The sequence below is a fragment of the Musa acuminata genome, chromosome BXJ3-1, assembly GCF_036884655.1.
Source record: "Musa acuminata AAA Group cultivar baxijiao chromosome BXJ3-1, Cavendish_Baxijiao_AAA, whole genome shotgun sequence".
Lineage (NCBI taxonomy): Eukaryota > Viridiplantae > Streptophyta > Magnoliopsida > Zingiberales > Musaceae > Musa > Musa acuminata.
Genome location: NC_088349.1, coordinates 39,103,002 through 39,104,402, shown reverse-complemented (window position 1 = coordinate 39,104,402; position 1,401 = coordinate 39,103,002). Strand labels below are relative to the sequence as shown.

Below are 1,401 nucleotides of genomic sequence, written 5' to 3'. Positions count from 1 at the left end.
TTTCCTGGATAATGGGTCCTTAAAATGACGAAAACGACCCCATGCTTTTCTATTTGCACTCGCGAAACAAAGCAACGACAACGAGATCAGACGGTAATTCTGTCCATCAAGCCGTATATATCCTCTCCCGTCCACTCCGCACGTGTGAACGCCGAGTCAACTTGCAGTCGAGCAGCGTGCAGAGTCCCTAATTAGGGTGTTCTCCCCCTTTTCCTTTATTTTCTTTTATTTTTAGGCCGGTAAATTAGCGTTTGATTAAAGCTTTACAAACAGCAAGAGAGATGAAAGAAAATGTCACGAAAGATAAAAAAAAAAGATAAGTAACATAACAAAAACGGAAAAAAGAGAAGCTCGAAACGGATGGGGGGGCGAGCGATCCTGGTAGTCGGTGATGTACATCACATGGGAGGAGGGGGTAGATTGAGATCGAAGCAGAAGCGCTTCTTCTCCTTCGCCGCCTCCTGCTCTTCTTCCTCGACCCTTGTCATCATCATCTTCACCGCCTCGAACCCGTATCCGGAGAATTTAGACCCCCTCGCCACTGCCACCGCGGGAGGCCTGAGGAACAGATCTCGCCCGCTCGGAGCTGACGCCGGATCCGGGAAGCTCAGTTGCCACGGCGACGCCATCCTCCAGCCGATCTGCGGTGACGGAACGGCAGCGGAACACCCGAAGTTGGTCTTCGCCTTGGGGCCTCGGAGGCTGCGCGCCGCTGCGTCGTAGGCCCGCGCCGCCTCCTCCGCGGTGTCGAAGGTCCCCAGCCACTTCCTCGTCTTCTTCCACGGGTCCCGTATCTCCGCCGCGAACCTCCCCCACGGTCGCTTCCTCACCCCACGGAAGCGCTTCTCCTTCCCCAATTCCGCCATCGTCGCCGCCGATTCCTTCCCTCCAGCTGCCTCCGCCGGCGCCAGAACGGTTCCCTCCATTGTGGGCCGCAACGTTTCCACCACCATCACCGAAGCATACAGAGAGGGCTAGATGTGGGTGGGTGAGAAATTTATAGTACCACCGAGTCTCCATTCCGCCCGACACATATTTATCCTCATAAGTATAGTTTATTCTCAAGTCATCAACGTTTTATCGCGAGCTAAGGTGCATTTATTGGACGGTGGTGATTTCCCAGATCGATCAGACGGCTGGCGACGCAAGCAACCACCGAGTGGCTTATAAAATGATTCGCTGCCGCACGTGCTTCTCCTGTCGCACGTCGTTACTCTTTTTCATACCGAATGGTGGAGGTGGCTTCCGTTTAATGGCATGTGGGCCATCACGCCGTGGGCAATAACAAGGAAGGTAGGATATTCGTGTCACATTATCGAGTAAATAAGGAACTGTTCTTGTAAGATAACTGGGGACAGTCCCCGTACGAGCAAACGCATGGACCACGACTCAGGCCCGGTG

The 1,401-nt window shown here is 53.7% G+C and overlaps 1 protein-coding gene across 1 annotated transcript; it reads right to left on the bottom strand.

The window, feature by feature from the left end:
* Positions 1-398: 398 nt before the first annotated feature.
* Positions 399-953, bottom strand: LOC103973322 (ethylene-responsive transcription factor 8-like). The gene has a single exon (XM_009387852.3). The coding sequence runs from the start codon at positions 951-953 to the stop codon at positions 399-401; it is 555 nt and encodes a 184-aa protein (XP_009386127.2).
* Positions 954-1,401: the final 448 nt, after the last annotated feature.

Excerpts from the sequence above, each read along its gene's own strand:
- LOC103973322 (XM_009387852.3), bottom strand. The coding sequence starts at position 953 with ATGGTGGTGGAAACGTTGCGGCCCACAATGGAGGGAACCGTTCTGGCG.